Source organism: Rhinopithecus roxellana, chromosome 12, assembly GCF_007565055.1.
Source record: "Rhinopithecus roxellana isolate Shanxi Qingling chromosome 12, ASM756505v1, whole genome shotgun sequence".
Classification (NCBI taxonomy): domain Eukaryota; kingdom Metazoa; phylum Chordata; class Mammalia; order Primates; family Cercopithecidae; genus Rhinopithecus; species Rhinopithecus roxellana.
Genome location: NC_044560.1, coordinates 110,317,727 through 110,344,090, shown reverse-complemented (window position 1 = coordinate 110,344,090; position 26,364 = coordinate 110,317,727). Strand labels below are relative to the sequence as shown.

The following is a 26,364-nucleotide window of genomic DNA, read 5'->3' as shown; positions in this document are numbered from 1 at the left end:
GCCTGACATCAGCAGGATGGAGCCGCCCCCTCCAGGGACGTCATCACAAACGGGGAGCCCGGTTCTGTGTGACGTCATAAAACCCGATCCACATCATGACGTCACAATGCCCGTAGCCCAGCCCCTCATTTTCTCCCTCGGCTCCTTCCTCCGCTCCCGTCGGGCGGGGACATCGCGATGAGGCGGGATCACGGCGCTAAGCCGGCTGTGGGTGGAGCTGGCGAGGTGGAAACAGGTGGGATGGCAGGTGAGAGATGGAGCCAGGCCTGGAGGGGTTGGACCTGGTGAGGGAACCAAGTAAAGGCTGGGGCCGGCAATTCGGAGACATCTGATACCCCGTCCTCTGCGCGGAGCTGTGCCGGGCCCTCCTGTCTGGCAGCCAGACACAGCCTCCCGGGATCGACCCCCAGACTTCGTCCTGCTAAAATGCCTCCTGGTTCCAGCCTCTCCCACGGGCCGTCCCAGACGGCTCCAACGCTACCTCCAGAGCGGCGAATTCGACCAGTTGCGAGACTTCCCCATCTTTGAGAGCAACTTTGTGCAGGTAGGGAGCCCCAGAATCCCCTCATCCCAAGCCTCGGCCTGTCCCTCGACCTCCTCCTGACTTGGAAAGCCCCTGCTCCCCCATAACGTCTATCTCGTGGGATTCCCGACTCCCAACTCCTACGTGACGTCTGACGCCCCATACCTCTAGTTCTTTAGATTCTTTGTGAACCTCGAACTCCGTTGCCTCAGGTTCCCTAACTTCACACCCATATGATTCTTGACCTTTAATTCCAAGATATCTGGCCCCCAGCCTGATTTTCAACTCACCTGGTTCATGACCTTTTCCCCTACCAAGATTCCTAGCCTCTGATCCCTCCCCAGTTCTGCCCCCACATCTGTCCTGCCCCTAACCTCTGACCTCTGGCCCCAGGTGACTCGGTTGGGAGAAGTTGCCAACGAGGTCACCATGGGGGTGGCAGCCTCCAGTCCAGCCCTGGAGCTCCCGGACCTATTGCTTCTGGCTGGCCCTGACAAGGAGAATGGACGCCTGCAACTCTTTGGGTAACTGCCTCCACCTCAGCTGAGACCCCCTCCTCCCTCAGCTCCAGGCACCTGAGCCCCCAGCAGTACCTCCCCTCACCCAGACCACCCCCAGGGCCAGGAGCTGGCAGTGCTACCGGCCCTCCCTGAGCTGCCATCTACATGGGAGAAGGACAGAGCAGCCCTCAGGGGCCAGAAATCAAGGACTAGACAGACCTGAAGGGGACAGTCCTCACCCATGCCCCAGCAGGAGTCAGGAGAATGACCATTTCCGCAGGGCCTGCTCATGCCAGATGCCCCTGGGCCGTGCATGTGATCTCACCTCTGACCTCATATCTTCACATGGTGGGCTCCCTTAGCCCCATCCTCCAAAGAGCTAAACTGAGGCTCAGAGAGCTGGGAGCCATTTGCCCAGGGTCCCACTGTGGCTCCAGAGTGGGCCAGGATTGGAACGCCAAGCTTGTCACGATTGTGGATCTCATGGTTCTTGAGCCCTCCTGTGCCTCACTCCATACTCTCCTTTACGTCGTATTTTTTCATTGAAAAAGTAATGCAGATTGGGTGCGGTGGCCTACACCTGTAATCCCAGCACTTTGGGAGGCCAAGGCAGGCAGATCACTTGAGGCCAGGAGTTTGAGACCAGCCTGGCCAACATAGAAAAACCCTGTCTCAGGCCGGGCGCGGTGGCTCAAGCCTGTAATCCCAGCACTTTGGGAGGCCGAGACGGGCGGATCACGAGGTCAGGAGATCGAGACCTGGCTAACATGGTGAAACCCCGTCTCTACTAAAAAAATACAAAAAACTAGCAGGGCGAGGTAGCGGGCGCCTGTAGTCCCAGCTACTCCGGAGGCTGAGGCAGGAGAATGGCGTGAACCCGGGAGGCGGAGCTTGAAGTGAGCTGAGATCCGGCCACTGCACTCCAGCCCGGGCGACAGAGCAAGACTCCGTCTCAAAAAAAAAAAAAAAAGAAAAACCCTGTCTCTACCAGAAATACAAAAAAATTAGCCAGGTGTGGTGGCAGGCACCGGTAATCCCAGCTACTCGGGAGGTTGAGGCAGGAGAATCACTTGAACCTGGGAGGTGGAGGTTGCAGTGAGCCGAGACCATGCCACTGCACTCCATTCTGGACGACAGAGTGAGTGAGACTCTGTCTCAAAAGAAAAGAGAAGAAAAAAGAAAAGAAAAGAGAAAAGAAAAAGCAATGCTAACATACAAGAAAACAAAATAGACAGCAGAAGCTGTTCCCTTCTCTCACCCAAGGCTCCTGCTCCAACTCCAGCTACAAAGACTGAAATGTTTATGTGCCCATAGTACAGAAACATTCTGCCAGTAGCTTTCACTTGTTGTTGTTGTTGTTGTTGTTCTTGTTGTTGTTGTTTTGAGACAGTCTCAACCTCGGCTCACTGCAACCTCTGCCTCCTGGGTTCAAGCGATTCTCCTGCCTCAGCCTCCTGAGTAGCTAGGATTACAGGCACCTGCCACCACAACCGGCTAATTTTTGTATTTTTAGTAGAGACAGGGTTTCACCATGTTGGCCAGTCTGGTCTCAAATTCCTGACCTCAGGTGATCTGCCTGCCTGGGCCTCCCAAAGTGCTGGGATTATAGGCATGAGCTACCATGCCTGTCCAGCTTTCACTTTTTTGACCATATCTCACAGTTCATGAAAGAGAGATGCCAGACACAGTGACTCACACCTGTAATCCCAGCACTTTGGGAGGCTGAGGTGGGAGGATTACTTCAGGCTTGGAGTTCAAGACCAGCCTGGGCAACATAGCGAGACCACCATCTCTACAGAAATCAAAATTACAAAGCTAGCCAGGTGTGGTGGCACACACATGTGGTCCTAGTTACTGGGGCTGAGCCAGGAGGATCACCTGAGCCCGGGAGTTCCAGGCTGCAGTGAACTGTGACCACACCACTGTACTCCAGCCTGGGCAATGAAGTGAGACCCGTTCTCAAAGAAAGAAAGGGAAGAAAGAAGAGAGAGAAAAGAAAGGGAAGAAAGTAAGGAGGGAGAAATAGAGGAAGGAGGGAAGGAAGGAAGGACAAACTCATTGTCTCACACATGCACACATGAAGGTCCACAGTTCTTTCTCGCACTTCTGAAATCCAAAAGATTGCTTTTGTAATTTGGTAGCCAAATCAGATTTTGACCTGCATGTATTCAAGATTACTTATAGCCTTGATTAATCCCCCCTAAGTTAAAAACCTTTCACAAAGCAGTATTCTGATGCCAGTACGGTACACTGAGATATTTTCTCTTCTACACTATGCCTTTATTTTTGTTTATGTGTTGTGGAGATGGAATCTCACTATGTTGCCCAGGCTGGTCTTGAACTCTGGGCCTCAAGTGATCCTCCCACCTCAGCCTCCCAAAGCACTAGAATTACAGGCATAAACCACCGTGCCTGGTCTTTATTTGTTTATTTATTTATTTATTCATTCATTCATCCATTCATTCCTATTTAATTTTGTGACAGTGTCTCACTCTGTCATCCAGGCTGGAGTGATCACAGCTCTCTGCAGGCTCAAGCGATCCTCCCACCTCTGCTGCCTGACCCTGTCTTTTTTTGTAGAGACAGGGTCTCACCGTGCTGCCCAAGCTGGTCTCGAACTCCTGGGCTCAAGCAATCCTCCTCCCTCAACTTCCCAAAGTGCTGGGACTGTACGTGTGACCCACCTTGCCCAGCCCCTTTTATTTTAAATGCTAACTGTATTTCACCAGTGATCTCATTACTCACTGAATCATGACCTGCAGTTGGAAGAATACCAATGATGATGCTGAGAGTGGCTTTGATCCTCTCATAAGTTCCTTTGGCACTCTAAAACCTCTTCCCAAATGAATATACCACTGAAGTGAGAACATTGAGCTTGCTCTGCAAATTTGGCCTCAGGACTCATCTCCTAGCCCCTCACTTTTGTCTAACCAACTTCAGCCCTGAGCTATTCTGGGGCAGTTCCTGAGAGGTATATATACATGTATATACACACACAAATATATATACATATACATACATATATATACTTCTACACACATACACATATTACACATATATACATATAAACATATACATATAAATGCATATATACATATAAACACATATATACATGTATACATGCATATACGTATATACACACATACATATATACATAATGTATATATACACAAATACATATATAAATACATATGTACATACATATATACACATACACATATATACACATGCATATATACGTATATGCACATATACACACACGAGGACATATATACACATATACACATATATACACACATATATATGGATCCACCCTTTCTTTAAAAACAGCAGTAGAGGCTGGGTGTGGTGGCTCACACCTGTAATCCCAGCACTTTGGGAGGCCAAGGCGGGCAGATCACCTGACGCCAGGAGTTCGAGACCAGCCTGGCCAACATGGTGAGACCCCATCTCTACAAAAATACAAAAAATTAACCAGACACGATGATGGCCACCTGTAGTCCCAGCTACTCGGGAGCTAGTCGGGAGGCTGAGGCAGGAGAATCACTTGAGCCTGGGAGTCGGAGGTTGATTTTTGTCCCCCAAATAGAATAACAGCTGACTTTTTTTTTTTTTTTTTTTTTTGAGACGGAGTCTCGCTCTGTCACCCAGGCTGGAGTGCAGTGGCCGGACCTCAGCTCACTGCAAGCTCCGCCTCCTGGGTTTACGCCATTCTCCTGCCTCAGCCTCCCGAGTGGCTGGGACTACAGGCGCCTGCCACCTCGCCCGGCTAGTTTTTTGTATTTTTTTAGTAGAGACGGGGTTTCACCATGTTAGCCAGGATGGTCTCGATCTCCTGACCTCGTGATCCGCCCGTCTTGGCCTCCCAAAGTGCTGGGATTACAGGCTTGAGCCACCGCGCCCAGCAACATTTTTTTTTTTTTGAGACAGAATCTCGCACTGTTTCCCAGGCTGAAGTGTAATGGTGTGATCTCAGCTCACTGCAACCTCTGCCTCCCAGATTCAAGCAATTCTCCTGCCTTAGCCTCCCAAGTACCTGGGATTATAGGCACCCACTACCACGCCTGGCCAATTTTTTGTATTTTCAGTAGAGATGGGGTACCGCCATGTTGGCCAGGCTGGTCTCGAACTCCTGACCTCAGGTGATCCACCTGCCTCGGCCTCCCAAAGTGCTGGGATCACAGGCGTGAGCCACCGCGCCCGGCCCCAGATGGAAATTTCAAGTAGGCAGTTGTATATCTGAGTCTGGAGTTTAGGGGAGAGGACTAGTAGGAGACAAAAAGGAAACATGTGGCTGGAAGAAAGTTGGGAATGGACTCAAATTCAAGAGGCAATGAAAGTGGAAAGGGATTCCTGGGGCAGAGGGAGGGTGGCAAGGTGGGGACCCCTGACCCCGATGGTGCAGGAAGACCCGACAGGGTCAGAACCTGAGTCTGCCCCTTCCTCCCACCCAGGCTGTTCCCCTTGAAGTTCGTCCAGCTCTTTGTCCACGACGAAAGCCGGTGTCAGCTCGAGGTCAAGTTGAACACCAGCCGAACCTTCTACTTGCAACTGCGCGCCCCACTCGAGACCCGAGACCAGGAGTTCGGCCAGTGGGTGCGGCTGCTCTACCGCCTGCGCTTCCTCTCCGCCTCCGCCGTGCCCTTCACACAGGAGCACCAAGTGCTGGAGGATGAAGATGAGGAGGGTGATGACGATGAGGTGGAGGCCCAGAGGGAGTGGGAGGAAGTGAGGAGAGGGGGGAAGCGCGGTGGGGCAGCAGAGGGCAGAGGGGAGGCGTCTGAGGACTCCCAGGTCTAAGAGAGGAGAGGGCTGGGGCCTGGACTCCTGGGTCTGAGGGAGGAGGGGCTGGGCCTGGACTCCTGGGTCTGAGGGAGGAGGGGCTGGGGCCTGGACTCCTGGGTCTGAGGGAGGAGGGGCTGGGCCTGGACTCCTGGGTCTGAGGGAGGAGGGGCTGGGGCCTGGACTCCTGGGTCTGGGGGAGGAGGGGCGGGGGCCTGGACTCCTGGGTCTGGGGGAGGAGGGGCTGGGGGCCTGGACTCCTGGGTCTGGGGGAGGAGGGGCTGGGGGCCTGGACTTCTGGGTCTGGAAGTGGAGGTGACCCAGGGATATGGGGGTCTGTGGGTAGAAGCCAGCAGTCTCTCCAGGGCCTTGGCGCCCCTAGCCAAGGAGGCTGTCGTGTCCTACTTGGGAACACACACAGCCACCCACACCAATGCCCCAGCCCCTCTCCCCCTGACCTACCAGAATGGGGTCTAGAGAGGGACAACCTGTATCCTGAAGGAGTGGGGTCAGCCAGGCCCAATGTCCAGTTCTCTGTAGGGCCTTGGGGGTCAAGGTGGAGCAGGGGGTGATGCCAGTTTTTGAAGCTGGGGTCACTGGAATCTGTGCCCACTCTTGAGACACCTGGCTTCCCCTGCTATTCCAGTAAGTGCAAAGTCCCTCCCCGCCCCCCCACTCCCTAACTGCAGGCCAAGGCCTCTGAAACGAACTCTCTCTCTCCCCAGCTCCAAGGCGTGGAAGCCAGACTTGACCCCAAGACCTCTGAGCTCTGGGGACTCTGAGTCTTCCAGCATCCTTCAAGGTCACCGAATCACCAGAGATCAAAGTACCTTGCCCCAGGGCCAGGCAGATGAGATATTAAAGTTAATAAAGGTCAACCCCTTAAGAACCAACAAGCAGGCCACGAGCGGTCTTGCCATCGTCGCCAAGTCCGCGCAGCTGTCTCCCTCTTCAGTTCACCACGTCTAGCTCTTTGGGCCACGGCCGAGGCCTGGAGGCCACCACACTGACACAGCTGCCTCCAGCCTTCTGGGCGTGGCCTGGGTGCGTCTTTGACTCGCTGTCACATTCATTGTCCCCAGCCTGCACCCTCCCTCCCTCCCAGCAGCTCCGCTGGGGCCGGCCTCCACATGGGCTTGGGTTCACCTTTGATGCTCTGTGCTTGCAGTAACAACATGGCTGCCTCACTAAAGTAGCTCTTCCGAGAGGCCACCTCACCGTGGCCTGTGTCAACGCAACTGCTCCCGTCGCCAACCCCGGGGTGACCAACCCCCTGCAGGAGGAAGACGGAGCTACAGAGGTAAGAAGGACAGACACTCCAGGGTCCAGACAACACTGTTTTGTTCTCAGCAAAAACTCCAGAAAGAACACAGTCCCGAGAGGCTGGGGATTGGGGTCAGGACTCCGCCACCAACTCTCTTGGCAGGTAAGGGATAGGTCTCACTGCGGCACTGCAGGAAAATGAGAAAGTGGGTGAGCCAGGCCCGGACACGCCTCCTCCTGAAGCCCTAGGCCCCTTTGGCTGCTGTGTCCACATGACCAGCAGGGAGACAGGATGACAGTCCCCATCCCGCCCCATCCCAGGCCACTGTGGCTGGAAAACCCAGAGTCACAGTGCGCCTGACTACTGCTATTCTGGATCCCAAATGGGGACGTGCTGAGCTGCTGGCTGTACGCGGTCACTGGAATCCTGAGGCCGGGATTTTTCTGAGCTGATTCAGTAGTTAATCAGGGAGACAGCAGAATATCAGAAATTGAGTGGGCTTGGAAGAGCAGTGATCGGGGGTGTTTTTGTTTGGTTTTTGGGACAGAGTCTTACTCTGTTGCACCAGGCTGGAGTGCGGTGGCACAATCTCAGCTCACTGCAGCCTCGGCCTCCCCAGTTCAAGTGATCCTCCTGCCTCAGCCCCCCAGGTAGCTGGGACGACAGGCATGTGCTACCACGCCTGGCTAATTTTTTTTTTTTTTTGTATTTTTAGTAGAGACAGTTTTGCCGTGTTGCCCAGGCTGGTGTTGAACTCCCGGGCTCAAGCAACACGCCTGCCTTGGTCTCCCAATGTGCTGGGATTACAAGCGAGAGCCACCGTGCTTGGCCAGAAAGTATCCTCTCTCAGCCTTTGTTAAAGGTTCCCAGCCACCCTGTCTGCTGGGTTGTTCTCAGAGCCAGGGGAGTCAGAGGTCAGAAGTCACCATCCGGGAGGGACTCTGGAAGTCCACATTGATGTCATCTTGCTCTGAGGGACACTGTTAGTGGCCTCTTTGCTGAGCCTTGACTGGCAGGTGTCTGATGGGCCGGAGCACAGGGTAAAGGAGCAGGGGAATTGTGTTCCAGGAAGAGGGAAGAGCCTGTGCCAAGTCCCGGTGGAAGGAAAGCCTGGCCAGTGTAACGGCCAACAGCCCAGTGTGGCTGGGACATCATGTGGGAAGAACCGGGGTGGGTGGGGGCCGGAGGTGGACACACCACTGTGAACACCAGGTGGAGGGGCGCTGGGGTGGTGGGGAGCCCCCAGTGGGCTGGGATCAGGGCTGGGGCAGAGCAGTTCTGGATAGAGAGAGCTCTCTGGGGCCAGTCCAGGGGTGAAGGTGGGTGGCAGGTTGGAAAGACTGGAGACAGGGAGGCGGCTGGAAATGGAATCCAGGAGGTAGAGGATGTAGCTTTCGTTGGGGCTGGAGCTCTGGGACCGAGATGAGGGGAAGGGGCAGGGAGAGGCAGGGGCAGGTGGGTGAGAGCATGGGGACAGGCTATGGAGGGGAGGCACTTTTGGGAGCTCCCACCGCCCCTGGTCATTTCTGTTATCCATGTTTGCTCTCACTCTGTCAACCCATCTGCCTGCGGGGACCCAGGTTCACTGGAGGCCTTGGGGACATTTGCTAAGCCCTTCTCACTCAGCCTCCCTCTTCCTTGTCCTTCAACTCCTTTGAAAAAATCTGATTCCTGCCCAAGCTGGGTCCGGGGCTCCCCCACCCCAACTCCTATGATGCTCTGTGCCGCCTTCAGGACAGCAGCTTCCCAGTCCTCCTTCCAGAGGGCAGGTCTCACTGTCTCCAGATCCCAGCGGTGCTCAGCCCAGGGCCTCTGGCCAGGCTGGCACAGGGCCCGAGCCACGGTCAGCCAGTGTTGGGGATGGCCACGCCCTCACCTCGGACCTCCAGCTTGCACTCAGCCAGCGCCTCGCCCAGCTCGTTGACGGCCAGGCAGGTGTAAGTCCCAGCGTCAAAGGGCGAGGGGCGGCGGATGTTCAGCGTCAGGACCCCCTGGTAATTGGTCATCAGGAACTTGGGATCTTCGCGGATTTCCATCTTGTTCTTCATCCAGACCACCTTCGGCTGTTAAGAGTCAAGGGAGAGGAGGCCAACTTAGAGAGGGTCCCTGGGCAATGACAAAATGGGGCTCGGGAAGCAGATCTGGGTTCTAGGCTCTGCCATGCTCTTGCCAGATGTCCTGGGGCGAGTCACTTCTCCCTGACCCTCAGTCTCCTATTCTGTAAAAGCAGGTTGATAGTCCCTACTTCACATGGTAACGGTGCGGTCTTCCCATTGCTCTCAGGACAAGAAGCTCACTGTCGTGGCCCACAGGGTCCCACAGTCTTTGATCCCCGTTACTTCTCTGCTCCAGCCAAACAGGCTACCTCGCTGTCATTCAAACAGACCAGACAGGCGCCCACCTCAGGACCCTGGCACTGGCTGTTCCCTCTTCCATGCTGCCCTTCCCTCCTTTTTTTTTTTTTAAACCTATCCTTTAGGTCTCAGTTCACACGTCCCTTCATGGCCCCTAGACCGGAACGGAAATACTTATTTTTACACTCTGCCTGTGTTTCTCTCACACACTTGCCTCCCTTTATAATTGTATTTATTTTGTATATAGAGATGGGTTCCACCATATTGCCCAGGCTGGTTTCAAACTCCTGGCCTCAAGCCAACCTCCCACCACGGCTTCCCAAAGTGCTGGGATTGGGATTCCAGGAGTGAGCCACTGTGTCCTGCTAGCCCTTGTTTTTTTTTTTTTTTTTGAGATGGAGTTTCACTCTTGTTGCCCAGGCTGGAGTGCAATGGCGCAATCTCAGCTCACTGCAATCTCCATCTCCTGGATTCAAGTGATTCTCCTGCCTCAGCCTCCAGAGTAACTGGGATTACAGGCATGTGCCACCATGCCTGGCTACTTTTTTGTATTTTTAGTAGAAACAGGGTTTCTCCATGTTGGTCAAGCTGGTCTTGAACTCCTGACCTCAGGTGATCCACCCACCTCGGCCTCTCAAAGTGCTGGGATTACAGGTGTGAGCCACTGCGCTTGGCCTTTTTTTGTTTGTTTGTTTGTTTGTTTGTTTGTTTTGAGACAATCTTGCTTTGTTTACCGGGCTGGAGTGCAGTGGCGTGATCTGGCTCACTGCAACCTCCACCTCCTGGGTTTAAGCGATTCTCCTGCCTCAGCCTCCCAAGTATCTGGGATTACAGGTACTCACCACCATGCCTGGCTAATTTTTGTATTTTTTTTTAGTAGAGATGGGGTTTCACCATGTTGGCCAGGCTGGTCTCAAACTCCTGACCTCAGGTGGTCTGCCGCCTCGGTCTCCCAAAGTGCTGAGATTACAGGTGTGAGCCACCGTGTCTGGCCCAGCCCTTTATAATTTTATATTATTTGTGTGACTCTGGGCAAATGTCAGTCTCCCTCAACATACAGGAAATTTCTTGTTCGAATCACCGAGGTCATTGAAAGCCTCTGAAAATGTTTGTTGAAAGAATAAATGGAGTGAATAAATGAATGAGAGCATGAAAGAGTGCTGTAAATAAGCAAATGGAGTGAAGGAATGAACTGAGTAAAGGATGGATTGGTAGGTGGATAAATGAGTGGAATGAGAGACATGAATGAGTGGAGTTAGTGAATAAAGTACACAGAGATGGAGATGGTGAACCAATAAATCCATGGTATGCCTTAAGAGGGCTAAAGCGAAGAACCTACAGCCCAGACCAGAAGCTGGCAAACTGTTCCTATAAAGGGCCAGATGGTGAATATTTCGGGTTTTTTGGGCCCTGTGGTCTCTGGGTCCGGAACATGAGCCACGCACATTTGTTTACATTTTGTCTGCAGTAGCTGTAAACAAAACATAAACAAATGTGCATGGCCCGTGTTCCAATAAATCTTTATTGAGAGGAACAGGTGGCGGGTGGATTTGACCCATGGGCGATGGTTTGCCAACCTCTGGTCTAAACGAGCTCTAGGTTGCAAGTGTCCACACTCCCAAAGAGCAGTCAGGAAACGGCTGGACAGGAAGACCCTGGGGAGCCATGGCGGTTCAGGCTGCCCCTGCTCCCAAGGTTTCTTTTTCCACGGGACTGGCATTTGTCCTTGGACAGAGCAAGAGAGACTTAATGGTCCTTTCCTCAAGCTGCCGAGACAAGCTATTACCTGACAGGACAAAGAAAAAGGCAAGAGGCTGGGCGCGGTGGCTCACACCTGTAATCCCAGCACTTTGGGAAGCCGAGGCAGGTGGATCACCTGAGGTCAACAAAACCCTGTCTCTAGTAAAAATACAAAATTCAGCTGGGCATGGTGGTGCACACCTGTAATCCTAGCTACTCAGGAGGCTGAGACAGGAGAATCGCTTGAATCTGGGAGGCGGTTGCAGTGAGCCAACATCGCACCACTGCACTCCAGCCTGGTCTCAGAAGAAAAAAAAAAAAAAAAAAAGGAAGGAAAAAGGCAGGAAGCCAAAGGCAAGGTGTGATTGATTGTCTGAGACTTGGGCTGTGGTCAGAGGAGTTAACAGGAAGTGGGTGAAAAGCAAGTAAGTCCAGTCTTGGCGTGGTGGCTCACACCTGTAATCCCAGCACTTTGGGAGGCCGAGGCAGGAGAATCACTTGAGCCTAGGAGTTCAAGACCAGCCTGGACAACATAGCAAGACCCCATCTCTACAAACCATAAAAGTAGCTGGGCATAGTGGTTCATGCCTGTGGTCCCAGCTACTCGGGAAGATGAGGTGGGAGGATCGCTTGAGCCCAGGAGGTCAAGGTTGCAGTGAGCTGTGATCGCACCACTGCACTCCAGCCTGGGTGATACAGCAAGACCCTGTCTCAAAACAACAACAACAAAAAAAATCAATTAAAAAAATTGTTTTAAGTGACTAAATCCCTTGAGACAGAGAACTCGGGGAGGAAGAACTGGCGTGATGGGGAGTGGGGGCTTCGTTGTATAGAAGATTCCCCACAAGGCAACACACACACAGATCTGGGTCCCTGCACAGGCACCTTTGGGTGGCCTCTGACAGCGCAGTTGAGAGCCGCTGAGTACCCAGCCACGACCACCCGGTCTATGAGAGGCGTCAGGAACTTGGGAGCCATCCGGAAGTCATGCGCCTTATACTCGAATGGTTTTAAGGTGATTCCTGGGGAGAGAGGATGCACCCGTGAGGCGACTGATCTAGATCATCCCGACACCAGCCGCGGAACAAACCGCAATCACTTCTCCCCCATAACTAGGTGCAGTCAACCCCAGTGGGGAGGGGAGGGGAGGGCAGGGGGAGTCCAGGTGGGACCTGGGTGGGAGGGTGGAGGGGGTGGGCCTGGGCCGTGGAGCAGGATGGCTGTACCTGTCTTGAGGATGCGGGCCGTATTCTTGGAGACACCAGGTGAGTCACTGAGCCCACAGATGTTCTCAGTGTAAACTCGGAAATAGTATTCATTGCCCACGATGAGGTCGGACACAGTACAGCTAGTGTGTCGGTTACGTTCATAGACGTTGAACCACTCCTAGTGTGGGGACAGGGAGGGACCAGGCGGGTCAGGGCCACAGGATCACAGGATTACACACAGACACAGACGCAAGAAAGGGTGAGAAGAGCACATCCGGTGTTTAAAAATCTTGTCACTCGTGGCACACTACTCACAGTGGCCAACAGGTGGAACCAACCCAGCGCCCATCAGTGCAGGGATGGACTGGTCAGCCCAGACAAGGGAACATCATTCAACTCTAAGAAGGAGTCAGGCACCATGGCTCACACCTGTCCCAGCTCTTTGGGAGGCCAAGGTGGGAGGCTCACTTGAGCCCAGGAGTTCAAGACCAGCATGGGCAACACGGCGAGACCCTGGCTCTTCAAAAAAATCAAAAAATTAGCCAGGTCTGGTGGCCAGTACCTGTAGTCTCAGCTACTCAAGAGGCTGAGGAAGGAGGATTGCTTGAACCTGGGAGTTTGAGGCTGCAGTGAGCCATAAACATGCCACTGCATTCCAGCCTGGGTGACAGAGCAAGACCCTGTCTCAAAAATAAAAAATTTTTAACAATGTAAAAGAAATTAAGACCAGGTGCAGTCATTCACGCCTGTAATCCCAACACTTTGGGAGGCCAAGGTGGGAGGATGACTTGGGTCCAGGAGTTCAAGACCAGCCTGGACAATGTAGTGAGACCCCATTTCTACAAAAATTAGCAGGGCGTGGTGGCATGTGCCAGCTACTTGGGAGGCTAAGATGAGGGGGGATCACCTGAGTTCGGAGGCAGAGAAGGCACTGCACTCCAGCCTGGGTGACAGAGTACGACCCTGTTTCAAAAAAAAATTCTAAAAACAGGATTGTAGGCCGGGCGCGGTGGCTCAACCCTGTAATCCTAGCACTTTGGGAGGCCAAGATGGGCGGATCACGAGGTCAGGAGATCAAGACCATCCTAGCTAACACGGAGAAACCCTGTCTCTACTAAAAACTACCAAAAAAACTAGCCGGGCGAGGAGGCGGGCACCTGTAGTCCCAGCTGCTCGGGAGGCTGAGGCAGAAGAATGGCGTGAGCCCGGGAGGCGGAGCTTGCAGTGAGCCGAGATCGCGCCACTGCACTCCAGCCTGGGCAACAGAGCGAGACTCCGTCTCAAAAAAAAAAAGGATTGCCGCATGGACACACCCTGCACCCTGCAGTATGGATGAACTTTGAAGATGTGCTGAGTTAACAAAGTCAGACACAAAGGTCACATAGCTGGGATTCCATGTGTATGAAATGTCCAGAGTAGGTAAATCCAGGGAGACAGAAAGCAAATCGGTGGCTGGCAGGATCTGGGGCCAGGGGAGACCAGGGGGTGGCGCTATTGGATACAGGGCTTCCCCTGGGGGATGAAAATGGACTGGGTAGAGGCGGTGGCTGCACAACCCTGCAAATGTCTTAAGGGCTGCTGAATTGTTCGCTTTAAAACAGCGAATGGCTAATTCCATTATGTGATGTTTACCTCAGTGAAAAAAGAAAATGAAAACCCATCACGTGCCGAGTCTCAGCTAAAAGGCTTCCCTCCCGGCCCCAGCCCGTCCTCCAGCCTCTGGGCCCCTCCCTGCCCTTCCAGCTGTGAAAGCGGGACATCTGCACCTGCTCTGCCCACCTCACCGGCTCTTCCCCGTCACCCCCTCTGCTCTCTCACCATGGTCTTTTTGTCTGCTTTCTGGACGAAGTACCCCGTGATCTCACTGTTCCCATCATCTTTGGGGGCCTGCCATTCCACCAGCGCGTTCGTGCCCCACACCTCCTTCACCATCACGTTTATGGGGGGCCCAGCCTTTTCTGGAAGTGGGCAAGTGTGACAAGTCAGTCTGGGTTTTGGGATGTCCAGCCACTCCCCTCCCCTCCCCTCTCCACACCCCTATACTCCTCTTCTGATTCTAACCTCTCTTATGCCCCATTCCCATTCCTACCTACGGCCTCCCCCATCCCAATCTCTCCACTTCCTCCTATCCTGGGCCATCCTCATCCCTCCTCACCTCCTCTCCTCACCCCGATGTCTCCCCACTTCCTCTCTCCACCCAATCTCTCTCTCAAGGGTTCCCCATGTTCATCTCTCCTCCACTCCTAGCCCTGGTACTTGCCTTGCTCCTTATCTAGTCTCCCCCTCCTCATCTCCTCACTTCCTCTCCCACCCCTCATCTCTCACCTCCTCTCCCACCCCTCATCTCACCTCTCCCACCCATCTCCCACCTCCTCTCCCACCCTCATCTCCCCCCTCCTCTCCCACCCCTCATCTCCCACCTCCATTCCCACCCCCCATCTCCCACCTCCTCTCCCACCCCTCATCTCCCACCTCCTCTCCCACCCCTCATCTCTCACCTCCTCTCCCACCCCTCATCTCTCACCTCCTCTCCCACCCCTCATCTCTCACCTCCTCTCCCACCCCTCATCTCTCACCTCCTCTCCCACCCCTCATCTCTCACCTCCTCTCCCACCCCTCATCTCTCACCTCCTCTCCCACCCCTCATCTCTCACCTCCTCTCCCACCCCTCATCTCTCACCTCCTCTCCTACCCCTCATCTCTCACCTCCTCTCCCACCCCTCATCTCTCACCTCCTCTCCTACCCCTCATCTCTCACCTCCTCTCCCACCCCTCATCTCTCACCTCCTCTCCCACACCTCATCTCACCTCCTCCCTCATCGCTCCCCATCCCTGCCCCTCCCGACCACCAGGGGCCCTCCCCAGCGCGCGCACCCACGACGCGGATGTGGATGGTGGCGGTGTCCTTCATGTTCTCGATCTGCACGCTCAGCTCGTACTCCCCAGAGTCGGAGCGGGCCGCCTGGCGCACGAAGAACACGGTGTCGAAGTCGCTGGTCCGCACGTGCACGCGGGAGGTGTCCACCGGGGCCCCGCCCTTGGTCCACACCACCTGGGGCCGGGGCTTTCCCTGCGGGGAGAGGGCGGGGCGGGGTCAGCAGTGCTCCACCCGCACAAAGGGGGCTTGCGGCAGGAGCGGACCCCGGGCCCCTGACCCCGCTCCCCTGACCTGGAAGGGGACGACAAGGTTGAGCTGCTCTCCCACTTTGCGGATGTAGGTCTGGCGGAGGTGGCGGGGGAGTCGGATCTTGGGTGGCTCTGAGGGCGCAAACACAGGGAGGGGGCTCAGCGGGGGACCGGGGCACGTTCCAGGGGCCAATGGCGATGAGACTGTCTGGGGAGGTCCTGTCGATCAGACGGAAAGGGCAGGCGGGACGACTCCAGTTTGGTCTTTCGGAGCGCAGGGTCAGGGGCCACGCACCTGCAATCTCCCTGATGGTGACCGGCTGGGCCAGGGTGGCCGGCTCGCTGCGCCCCGCGATGTTGACCCCAACGACTCGGAAGAGGATTCTGGCTCCGGTCGGGAGATTCTTGACGGTAAAGCCACAGCGCTCCACGGGCTCCGTGTTGGCAGAGACCCATTCATCCGCTGGAGAGAGAGGCCCTGCTGGCGGATCTCATGTCCTCCTCCCACCCTCCGCTCCCGTTTCTCCCGGGGATTTGGGCCCCACGCAGCGAGTGAGAAGTGGGTAAGCTCCTAGCAGAAGCCGCAGCAGCAGCTGGCGTTAGTTAAGCATTCATCATGGCCAGGCTCTAAGGGTGGCACATCTGTTCGCTCATTAATTTTTTTTTTTTTTTCAGTCGGAGTCTCGCCCTGTCGCCAGACTGGAGTGCAATGGGGAGATCTTGACTTACTGCAACCTCCGCCTCCTGGGTTCAAGTGATTCTCCTGCCTCAGCCTCCTGAGTAGCCGGGATTACAGGCGCCCACCACCATGCCCTGCTAATTTTTGTATTTTTAGTAGACATGGGGTTTCACCATGTTGACCAGGATGGTTTCGAACTCCTGACCTCGTGATCCGCCCACCTCGGCCTCCCAAAGTGCTGGGATTACAGGCGTTGTTCATTAATTCTTACCTCAACGCTGTGCTATCCCCATGTTAGAGGTGAGAAACCATCCCTAACATGTTAGGATGAGGACCAGAGAGGTTAAAGAACTTTCAACCGGAGGCGATGGCTCATGCTTGTAATCCCAGCACTTTGGGAGGCTGAGGTGGGCAGATCACTTGAGTCCAGCAGTTCGAGACCAGCCTGGCCAACATGACAAGACCCTGTCTCTACTAAAAATACAATAATTAGCCGGGCAAGGTGACAGACACCTGTAATCCCAGCTACTCGGGAGGCTGAGGCAGGAGAATCGCTTGAACCTGGGAGGCAGAGATTGCAGTGAGCCGAGATCACCCCATTGCGTTCCAGCCTGGGCAACAGAGCGAGACTCTGTCAAAAACAAAAAAACAAAACTAAACAAAACAAAAAAACAAACAAAAAAAACTTTACCCGCGTGCAATGGCTCATGCCTGTAATCCCAGCACTTTGGGAAGCCAAGGCAGGAGGATCTCTCAAGCCCAGGAGTTCGAGACCTGCCTGGACACACAGCTCAGGCTCCATGGACTAGGATGTTAAACCCAGACCTGTCTGACTCCAGCATGCTCTCAAGCTCTGCTCTCCTGCGAGGCTGGCACAGAGGAGCAGGGATCGTGGCGCTGTCTGAGGGCACAGCCAGGTGGGTGTCTGGGAGGGCGGGCTGAGGACAGGGTCAGAGCTCTTCACATTGCCTGCTTTTTGTTACATGCCTTTCTGTCTTGGGTTTATGGCCGTGGGCTGGGAAACTCATGGCTGTTGGCTCAAAGCAGCAATCAACAGAGTGAACTCTAACAAGCTGGCTTCTGAAACGTCAGGGTGGGAGCAGCCAGCCAGGGAGGAATGGGGTAAAGAATACGGAGAGGAGGAGGGAGGAAGCTGATGAGGGTTCAACCATCCCTCCTTTCCATGCATTCTCAAGTGCATCGTCACTGTACCCTGTCAAGATGAGAACTGTCTTCGCCATGGTTAGATGAAGAGACTGAGGCTCAGAGACTCGCCCAAGGACACACAGTTAGACAGTGGAGGGGCAGGGTTGGAACCCCCATCTGTCTGACTTTAAGGTCGGGGATATAGTGTCGAGGTGATCTCGTCTGTTCTCCCAGAGAGATGGCTGTGTCTGAGACATCTCCATAGCCATGGCGCTGGGCCGGACAAAAGTCAGTGCTCAGCGAATGTTTGTTTGGTGGAGGATGGAGAGTGGATGTATGGAGGTACAGATGATGGATGGAAAGGCAGAGAGACAATGGCTAGTTAGGTGGACAGATGGATGGCTATATAGGTAGAAAGAAGGAAAGAAGCAAAGATAGTGGTGAAGAGATAGCTATATGGATGAAAAAATGATACTGGGCCGGGTGTAGAGGCTCACGCCTGTAATCTCAGCACTTTGGGAGGCCGAGGCGGGTGGATCACAACGAGGTCAGGGTTCGAGACCAGCCTGGCCAGCAAGGTGAAACCCCATCTCTACTAAAAATACAAAAACTACCTGGGCATTGTGGTGGGTGCATGTAATCCCAGCTACTCAGGAGGCTGAGGCAGGAGAATCACTTGAACCCAGGAGCCAGAGGTTGCAGTGAGATTGTGCCACTGCACTCCAGCCTGGGCAATAGAGTGAGACTCTGTCTCAAAAAAAAAAAAAAAAAAAAGTTCCTGAAAGGATGGTTGGATGATTCAAATGACTTTCAGATGGATACAAGGATGGATGGATGGATGACTGGGTAGACAAGTGAATGCCAAGCAGGAGGGAAGGAAGGGAGGGAGGACAGAGAGAAAGGGAAAAAGGGAGCAATAAAAGGGAAAAAGGGGTCGGGCACGGCAACTCACACCTGTAATTCCAGCACTTTGGGAAGCTAAGGTGGACAGATGGCTTGAGCCCAAGAGTTTGAGACCAGCCTGGGCAACATGGTGAGACCCTGTGTCTACAAAAAATCAAAAAATTAGCGAGGTGTGGTGGCACATGCCTGCAGTCGCAGCTACTTGAGAAGTTGAGGTGGGAAGATAACTTGAGTCCAGGAGGTTGAGGCTGCAGTGAGCTGTAATTGTGCCATTGCACTCCAGCCTGGATGACAGACTGAGATCCTGTCTCAAAAATTAAAAAAGAGAGAAGGTTGGGCGCCAGGGCTCATGCCTGTAATCCTAGCACTTTGGGAGGCCAAGGTGGGTGGATCACGAGGTCAGGAGATTGAGACCATGCTGGCTAACATAGTGAAACCCCATCTGTACTAAAAATACACACACACACACACACACAATTAGCCGGGCATGGTGGCAGGTGCCTGTAGTCCCAGCTACCTGGAAGGCTGAGGCAGGAGAATGGCATGAACCTGGGAGGCAGAGCTTGCAGTGAGCCAAGATCACACCACTGCATTCTAGCCTGGGCGACAGAGCAAGACTCCGTCAAAAAAAAAAAAAAAAAAAAAAAGAGAGAGAGATAGAGAAACGAAGGAAGTAACTATGGATGGATGGATGGATGGATGGATGGATGGATGGATGGATGGACAGGTGGACAGATGGACGAATGGAGGGATGGATGGATGGATGGATGATGGATGGATGGATGAATGGATGGAAATATGGATGGGTGGGTGGATGGATGGATAAATGGATGGATGGATGGAGAGATAGATGGAAATATGGGTGGGTGGGTGGGTGGATGGAAATATGGATGGATGGATGGATGGATGGATGGATGGATGGATGGATGGATGGAAATATGGATGGATGGATGGATGGATGGATGGATGGACAGATGGATGGAAATATGGATGGATGGATGTACAGACAGGTGGACAGATAGATGGACAGATGGATGGATGGGTGGATGTTAAGATGGATGAAGGAAAGATTGGTTAGATGGATAAATGAATAGAAGAAAGAAAGAAGTCACAGAGGTAAAAGAAAAAAGATAAATGGGGGATGGAAGGATAGATGGAATGGACAGAAAGTCACTGCTGTATGGAGGATGGGTGTAGAAAGGAAGAAGGGAGAGAAAACATACTAGTCACTGGGGGTCCCATCCCAGGGACTTATGACAGTACAGACACAAAACACGAGCAGACCACGCACCCACCTCCCTCCCTGCATGGTGCTATTTTCAGCTCCCTGGACTGGATACCCACCTGTGCTAGCCACCACCCCCACCAGGCCTGCCAGGATCACTCACAGCCTTCCAGGCAGTACTCCACCAGGTACCCATCGATGCCACCTGCCCCGATCCTGTTCGGAGGCCTCCATTTGAGTGTGGTGGTGGTGTCTGTCACATCCTCCACTATCAGGTGCAGGGGTTCACTCGTAGGTGCTGGAAGCATCCAGAAAAAAGAGGATATGGGGGGAATGAGGGGTCAGGGGCCAGCAGGAAGGGGCAGGGGTCAGAGGTAGAATGATTGGTCAGAAGGCCAGGGTGTAGGGTCAGAGACTGATGACGGGCAAAAGATGGGCCAGAGGTGGACGGGGTTGATGGATCAGAGTGAGGGGGGACATTACCAATAGGCATGAAAGGCTTGGTGTTCATGCTGGGCTGGGAGACCCCTATGGCATTGACGGCGAAGACACGCATCTCATAGAGGATGCCCTCGATCATCTTGGTGGACTCATAGGTGGTCTCCGTGAAGACCTCAAAGTTCAGCTTCATCCAGCGCTGAGAGCCCTTCTTCTTCCGCTCCAGGAGGTACCCTGGAGGCTCCAAGCAGAGAGGAGAAGAGGGAACGGGAGGGCACAGGGCACAAGTCAGCTGGGGGCATGAGGGTTATATCCAGAGGATCGCATGACCTAGGGCGGTCTGAGGCCATGAATCTTAGGTGGATCTCAGGGGCCACAGAGCATTCAGAGGCCACCAGTCCTGGAGTCAGGAATCAAGAGGGGGTCACAGCTCATGAACCGGGGGCCAGAAGCCATAGAAAAACCCAGGCTACTGGTCAAAGTGAGAATTCCCAGGTCACCAGCAAGTAAAGGAACAGGGAAGAGCAAAGGGATTGAGATGGCAAAATGGAAAATCAGGGGTCAGAGGCAGGTCACTGAGGATGCTAAGGGCTTTGGGAGATCAAGGAGAAGGCAGAGGCTGGCGCTGTGGCTGGCGCCTGTAATCCCAGCACTTTGGGAGCCCGAGGTGGGCAGATCACTTTAGGTCAGGAGTTCAAAACCGGCCTGGCCAACATGGTAAAACCCCATCTCTACTAAAAATACAAAAATTAGCCGGGTGTGGTGGTGGGCACCTGTAATCCCAGTTATTTGGGAGGCTGAGGCGGGAGAATTGCTTGTACCCGGGAGGCGGAGGTTGCAGTGAGCCAAGATTGAGCCACTGCACTCCAACCTGGGCTATAGAGTGAGACTCCATCTCAAAAAAAAAAACAAAACAAAACAACAACAACAAAAAAAAAAACGAAGGCAGAAGGAGGGAAGGTCAGAGGTCATGAAGACAGAGGCACTCACCGGTGACCGGCTTCCCCCCATCGTACTTAGGTGGCTCCCAGACAAGGATGGCCCAATCCTCTCCAACCGAGGTGATGCGCACGGCCTCTGGGGGGTCTGGGACATCTGCGGGGGGCAGGAGAGTCAGGTGGCCCCTCGGGGTCTCAGGGAGTCACCCCTTGGCCTGGCCACGTCGGCTTTCTCTGCTCACCCACAACCCGCAGGAAGATGGAAGCCACATCCTCGCCGACGGGGTTGGTGACCTTGATGGTATAGCGGCCCTCATCTGCCCGCTCCGCGCTCTCAATCACAAAGCTGCTGCAGTCCGCGCGCTTCTCGATGCGGATCCTACCCTCGGTGGTCGTGAATACCTGGACACAGCCACAAGACGGCCTCGCACCCGATCGTGTCCCCAAGCAAACCCAGGCCTGCCTCTGCCACTCCCCTACTCAGAATCCTCCCGTGATTCCCCATCGACACACAGAGTCCTCACTCGCTCCACTCCCCTCCTCCACATGCCATCCTTCGTTAAAAACACCAGACTGGGCCGGGTGCGGTGGCTCACACCTGTAATCCCAGCACTTTGGGAAGCCGAGGTGGGCAGATCACCTGAGGCTGGGAGTTTGCGACCAGCCTGGCCAACATGGTGAAACCCCGTCTCTACTAAAAATACAAAATTAGCCGGGCCTGGTGGTGCATGCCTGTAATCCCAGCTACTCGGGAGGCTGAGGCAGGAGAATCGCTTAAACCCAGGAGGCAGAGGTTGTGGTGAACTGAGATCGTACCATTGCACTCCAAGCTGGGTACAAGAGCGAAACTCCAACTGGAAAAAAATAAAAAATAAAAAAAACAGACTGCCTTGTCCCAGAGATTTTGCAAGGCTGGTCCCTGTGCATGCAACACTAAGCTCTTACTCATCCTTCAGGACACACCCAGAAGACACTTCTTTCAGGAAGCCTTCCTGGATACCCTCAGCTGGAAGTGCTGGCTCCAGCCCCTGGGTTCTCATAGCTTCTAGAACCTCCCTTTATCTCAGCCAGAGCACCCTGGACCGTGGCTGCTTGGGCAGGTGTTTGCATCTCTGCAAGAGTGAAGGCTCCTGAGCGGGACAAGGTGGCTCATGCCCATAATCCCAGCACTTTGGGAGGCTGAGGCAGGAGTATCACTCAAGCCTAGGAGTTCAAGACCAGCGTGGGCAAAATAGTGAGACCCTGTCTCACATTTAAAAATAAATAAATTTTAAGTAAAATGAAGGCTCTTGGAGGGCAGGAGCTGCATCCGACTCACGGTTGCATCCTCAGCACCTGGTGCAAAGGAAACTTTAGGGGATGTTTGCTGAGTGAGGGAATGGATGGATATTGAGCCAAGTCTATCCATTTTACAGAAGAGGAAATGGAAGCACAGAGGAGAAATGAAAAATCGAGCTGTCCCAGGGCCTGTTGGATGGATGGATATAGGAATATATAGATATGGCTAGGCATGTTGGCTCACGCCCATAATCCCAACACTTTGGGAGGCCAAAGTGGAAGGATCGCTTGAGCTCAGGAGTTCGAGACCAGCCTGGGCAACATGGCAAAACCCTGTCCCTACAAAAATACAAAAAATTAGCCAGGCATGGTGGTCCCAGCTACTCAAGAGGCTGAGGCAGGAGGATCACTTGAGCCTGGGAGGTGGAGGTTGCCGTGAGCCAAGACCATGCCACTGCACTCCAGCCTGGGTGACGGAGTGAGATTCCCCCTCTCAAAAATATAGATAGATACATACATACATACATACATACATACATAGGTAGATAGATACATAGATAAATACATACATACATATATACATACATTAGATAGATGATAGATACATAGATGACAGATAGATACATAGATGATAGATAGATACATTAGATAGACAGATACATAGATAGATACATACATACATACATTAGATACATAGATGATAGATACATACATACATAGATACATACATACATACATAGATACATGCATACATATGTACATAGATACATAGATAGATAGATAGATAGGTAGATAGATAGATAGATAAGTGGGTAGATGTGTTTCTGGATGAATGGATAACTGGATTGGTTGATGGATAAATGGACAAACGGATTATTTACTGGATGAGTGGATGGCTGGGTGAATTAACCAATTAGTTGATGAAAAAATCACCAGCTGGATGGGCGGATGAGTTACTGGATGGCTGGAAGGCTAAACTGGTCGATCGCTTGATTAATTAACTGAAAGATGAATGGATGGAAAGTCCACCGTGTACTAGTCCCACACCTGTGATGGACAAACATAATCTCCAATCTTCAAAACAACCCTGTGAAAAAGGAATCATCACCCTCATTTTACAGAGGATGAAACTGAGGCTCAGGGGGAAAGAGACTTGCCTAAAGGGAAAGGGAGTCAGGACAGAGGGGCGGCCCCGACCCACCTCATCTCCCTTCAGCCAGGTGGCGACGGGAGGGGGCTCCCCTGTGATGGACACGTCCAGCCTCAGCTTGTTTCCAGCCACAACCACAATCGCATTCTCTGAGGTCTTCCCCGAGCAATCCAAGTGGATCTTTGGTGGTTCTGGTGGCACAGAAGAGATATGGGGACCCTGGAGGTGGGAGGCTGGGCCTTCCCAGTCGGCACGAGAGGATCTCGGAAAAGTTAGGTTCCAACAGCGAGAGTCCCAGGGATCCAAGCCCCCAACCCCTCCTCCCTCAGACCCAGGGGTCCAGGCCCCCAGCCCCTCCTCCCTCAGACCCAGGGGTCCAGGTCCCCAGCCCCTCCTCCCTTATACCCAGGGATCCAGGCCCCCAGCCCCTCCTCCCTCGGACTCCAGTGCCTCCTCTCTCGGCCGACTGCCCCCACCCCCGCCTGTGGGCTCCCTCAGCACCCCCCCGCCCCTCCTCCCTCAGCCATTCCCCTCCTCCCTCAGCCCCCCTCCTCCCTCAGACCCGCCCCTCCTCCCTCGGACTCGCTCCCAGTGCAGCCCGTGGTGCTCACCTTGCTTGGGAACGTACTCCACCTTGATTTCTGGAAGACAAAGAAGAGTGGACGGTTAGGTCTAAACCCAGCAGGCTCCTCGCCCCACCTTCACGGCCCAGAGGAAGAGGTGACGGGGTCTGGCAGTCTCCCTGGGAACTGGGGTGCTGGGGACAGGTTCAGGCCCAGGAGCCACCCCTCCTCCCAGGCGGCAGGCGGCGGTGAGTTCAGTGCTCTCCCTCCATCTTCTGACTCCAGCCATGAGCGGGACAGAGGCTTGCTGTCGTCCTCATTCGCACTCAGGGAACCTTAATCCTGGAGGGGGACATCGTGGGCCCTGGGTCTGGGAAGGTGTATCTTATAGTCCCCAGGGAAGGAGGACGGGGCACCCTCACCCAGGAAGTTGAGCTTGGCTGAGAGCGACAGGGCGTAGCCGTCAGGCACGAACGTGTAGTCTCCCTCATCCTCTGGGCGGACGTCGTCGATCACCAGCTTGTGGAACCTAAGGGGTGGGGGAGAAGGGTAGGGTTCGGGCCAGATTGCAGTGGGGACCACTATGGGACTACACCGTCTCATCAGCTTCCCTCAGTGCAATTCACATGCCTGCATTCTTATCCAGGGCTTTGGAATGCTGTGGCCTATGTTCAAATCAGTAGCTGTGTGACCTTGGGCGAGTTACTTAACCTCTCTGTGCCTCTGTTTCTTCATCTATAAAATAGGGGTAACGATACCAATCTACATGAAGGTTGTTGTAAAGCATCAAAAAAGGTGCAGTGGCTCACATCCCAGCACTTTGGGAGGCTGAGGATCAAGAATTGCTTGAGCCCAGGAGTTCGAGACCAGCCAGGGCAACACAGGGAGACCCTGTCTCTACAGAAAATAAATAAATAAATAAATAAATACTGTTCTTTGGCCGGGCATGGTGGCTCATGCTTGTAATCTCAGCACTTAGGGAGGCTGAGGTGGGAGAATTGCTCCAGCCCAGGTCAAGGCTGCAGTGAGTCGTGATTGCACCACTGCACTCCAGGCTGTGTGACACGTTGAGACCCTGTCTCAAAAAAAAAAAAAAAAAAAAAAAAAAAAAAAAAAAAAAAAAACTGCACCTAGAAAAGTACCTGGCACATAGTCAGTGCCCTATAAGCGTCAGGACATGTTATCATCATTATGTGTCGTTGTTTTTGTTTGTTTGTTTGAGACGGAGTGTCACTCCGCCACCTAGGCTGGACTGCAATGGCATGATGTTGGCTCACTGCCAAGATCCTCCTCCTGGGCTCAAATGATTTTCCCACCCCAGCCTCCCAAGTAGCTGGAACTATGGGCGTGTAACACAACACCCAGCTAATTTTTGTGTTTTTCGTAGAGATGGGGATTTCACCATGTTGGCCAGGCTGGTCTCAAACTCCTGACCTCAAGTGATCCACCTCCCAAAGTACTCGGCCTCCCAAAGTACTAGGATTATAGGTGTGAGCCACCGCGCCTGGCCATTATCATCATTTTTTTTTTTTTTTTTTTTTTTTTGAGACAGAGTCTCGCTCTGTCACCCAGGCTGGAGTGCAGTGGCCGGATCTCAGCTCACTGCAAGCTCCACCTCCCGGGTTTACACCATTCTCCTGCCTCAGCCTCCCGAGTAGCTGGGACTACAGGTGCCCGCCACCTCACCCGGCTAGTTTTTTGTATTTGTTTAGTAGAGACGGGGTTTCACCGTGTTAGCCAGGATGGTCTCGATCTCCTGACCTCGTGATCCGCCCGTCTCGGCCTCCCAAAGTGCTGAGATTACAGGCTTGAGCCACCGCGCCCGGCCCATTATCATCATTATTGAGACCACCAGCCGGCATGGTTCCCTACACAGAACACAGGGAACGCCTGCCTCCCACTAAGAGCTATTGCCAGGAAGCCCTGGACGGCACGGTGCTCTCCGGGCATCATGGAGATTATCATGCATTCTGCAGGTAACCAGGTGTTTGTCTTAGGTGTCCACGTGCGACCTGTTGAATTCCAGCTTCTTGTTTTCTGAGCTGGCGCCCGTGTGGACTGTTAGCAGATATGGCCAGAGACTTTTCTCTGCCCATGTCCATGCCCTTGCAATGCGGCCTTGCAGCATCCCCATCAAGTGGTGGAATCTGCTTCCCAGTCCTTGACTCAGAGCTGACCTGGGACTTCCCTTGCCCAACAGACTATGGCGGAAGTGGCATTGGACCAGTTTCCAGCCTGGTCCACAAAGGTCTTGTTTGCTTCCATGCTCTCTCAGGACCTCTGCCTCTGCCACATGAATGTGCTAGGCTGAGCTCACTGGAAGAGGAGGACGTGCCATAGGGAGCAGCATGCTGGGTGCCCAACTGTCCCAGCTGAGGTCCTGACAGCACCCATGCAAAGTCAGCAGGGCCCAGGTCCTGCTACTACAGAGGTAAGAATGAGGCCATCCTGGATCAGCCAGCCCCCAGCCAACCTGCAGACTCAAGATGAAATGAATCCTGATTTATTTATTTATTTAGAAAGAGGGTTTCACTATGTTGCCCAGAC

General features: G+C 53.6%; 2 protein-coding genes across 2 annotated transcripts in view; one reads left to right on the top strand and one right to left on the bottom strand.

Annotated features, from left to right (window-relative positions):
* The first annotated feature begins 15 nt into the window (after window positions 1-15).
* FAM71E1 (family with sequence similarity 71 member E1) lies at window positions 16-6,740 on the top strand. Its single transcript, XM_030912766.1, is given in 6 exon segments — window positions 16-113; window positions 116-247; window positions 444-544; window positions 917-1,047; window positions 5,478-5,724; window positions 6,531-6,740. Coding segments are annotated over 6 exon segments (765 nt in total). The 5' UTR covers window position 16; the 3' UTR covers window positions 6,588-6,740.
* A 382-nt stretch (window positions 6,741-7,122) lies between these two features.
* The window catches only part of MYBPC2 (myosin binding protein C, fast type), a 36,980-nt gene continuing 17,738 nt past the window's right edge, over window positions 7,123-26,364 (bottom strand). The window contains exons 14-28 of the mRNA XM_010369547.1: window positions 24,240-24,346; window positions 23,866-23,895; window positions 23,306-23,445; window positions 21,069-21,228; window positions 20,879-20,983; window positions 19,934-20,122; window positions 19,614-19,748; window positions 15,793-15,960; window positions 15,541-15,629; window positions 15,246-15,441; window positions 14,190-14,329; window positions 12,390-12,549; window positions 12,049-12,185; window positions 8,946-9,132; window positions 7,123-7,256 (exon numbers count right to left, since the gene is read on the bottom strand). Of these exons, the coding sequence (XP_010367849.1) occupies window positions 7,246-7,256; window positions 8,946-9,132; window positions 12,049-12,185; window positions 12,390-12,549; window positions 14,190-14,329; window positions 15,246-15,441; window positions 15,541-15,629; window positions 15,793-15,960; window positions 19,614-19,748; window positions 19,934-20,122; window positions 20,879-20,983; window positions 21,069-21,228; window positions 23,306-23,445; window positions 23,866-23,895; window positions 24,240-24,346 (1,954 nt within the window). The 3' untranslated portion in view covers window positions 7,123-7,245. The remainder of the gene's footprint in view (window positions 7,257-8,945; window positions 9,133-12,048; window positions 12,186-12,389; window positions 12,550-14,189; window positions 14,330-15,245; window positions 15,442-15,540; window positions 15,630-15,792; window positions 15,961-19,613; window positions 19,749-19,933; window positions 20,123-20,878; window positions 20,984-21,068; window positions 21,229-23,305; window positions 23,446-23,865; window positions 23,896-24,239; window positions 24,347-26,364) is intronic.